The sequence below is a fragment of the Eimeria mitis genome, genomic scaffold, assembly GCF_000499745.2.
Source record: "Eimeria mitis Houghton genomic scaffold, Emh_scaff4762, whole genome shotgun sequence".
NCBI lineage: Eukaryota > Apicomplexa > Conoidasida > Eucoccidiorida > Eimeriidae > Eimeria > Eimeria mitis.
Window position 1 is genome coordinate 2,504 of NW_013573062.1, and position 578 is coordinate 3,081.

A 578-nucleotide genomic window follows, 5' to 3' on the forward strand; every position below is an offset into this window, starting at 1 on the left:
GCGTCTCGCTGCTGCTGCTGCTGCTGCTGCTGCTGCTGCTACTCTTGCTGCTGCTACTCCTGCTGCTAGTGTTGCTGCTGTTGCTGCTACTCCTGCTGCTGCTGCTGCTGCTGCTGCAGCTGGGGCTAAAGGGATCCAGCCATATATTCCCTGCAAGCTCACATCTCCTGCTGCTTCTGCTGCTGCTGTTGCTGCTGCTGCTGCTGCTGCTACTGCTGCTACTGCTGCTGCTGCTGCTGCTACTGCTGCTGCTGCTGCTGCTGCTGCTGCTGCTGCTGCAGTGAGGAGCTGCTGCGGAGAGCGCCTGAAGCCTGCAGCAGCTGGGAGGGCCTCGGCAGGCTGCTGCACCTCCAGTACAAATACAGGTCTCTACATTTCTCAACAAAGCTGCTGCTGCTGCTGCTGCTGCTGCTGCTCCAGTTGGTGCTGCAACAGCAGCAGCTGCAGCAGCAGCTGCAGGAGCTGCTGCTGTTGCTGCTGCATTTCCCCTGCCGATGATTCCTGCTGTTGCTGCTGCTGTTGCTGCTGCTGTGGCGGTTGCTGTTGCTGCTGTGGCTGTTGCTGCTGCTGTTGCTGCT

At 60.0% G+C, this 578-nt stretch overlaps 1 protein-coding gene across 1 annotated transcript in view; it reads right to left on the reverse strand.

The window, feature by feature from the left end:
• The window catches only part of EMH_0077440 (uncharacterized protein), a gene marked incomplete at both ends in the record, with an annotated part of 1,999 nt that overhangs the window by 637 nt on the left and 784 nt on the right, over window positions 1–578 (reverse strand). The window contains one exon of the mRNA XM_013499860.1: window positions 1–367. Within this exon, the coding sequence (XP_013355314.1) occupies window positions 1–367 (367 nt within the window). The remainder of the gene's footprint in view (window positions 368–578) is intronic.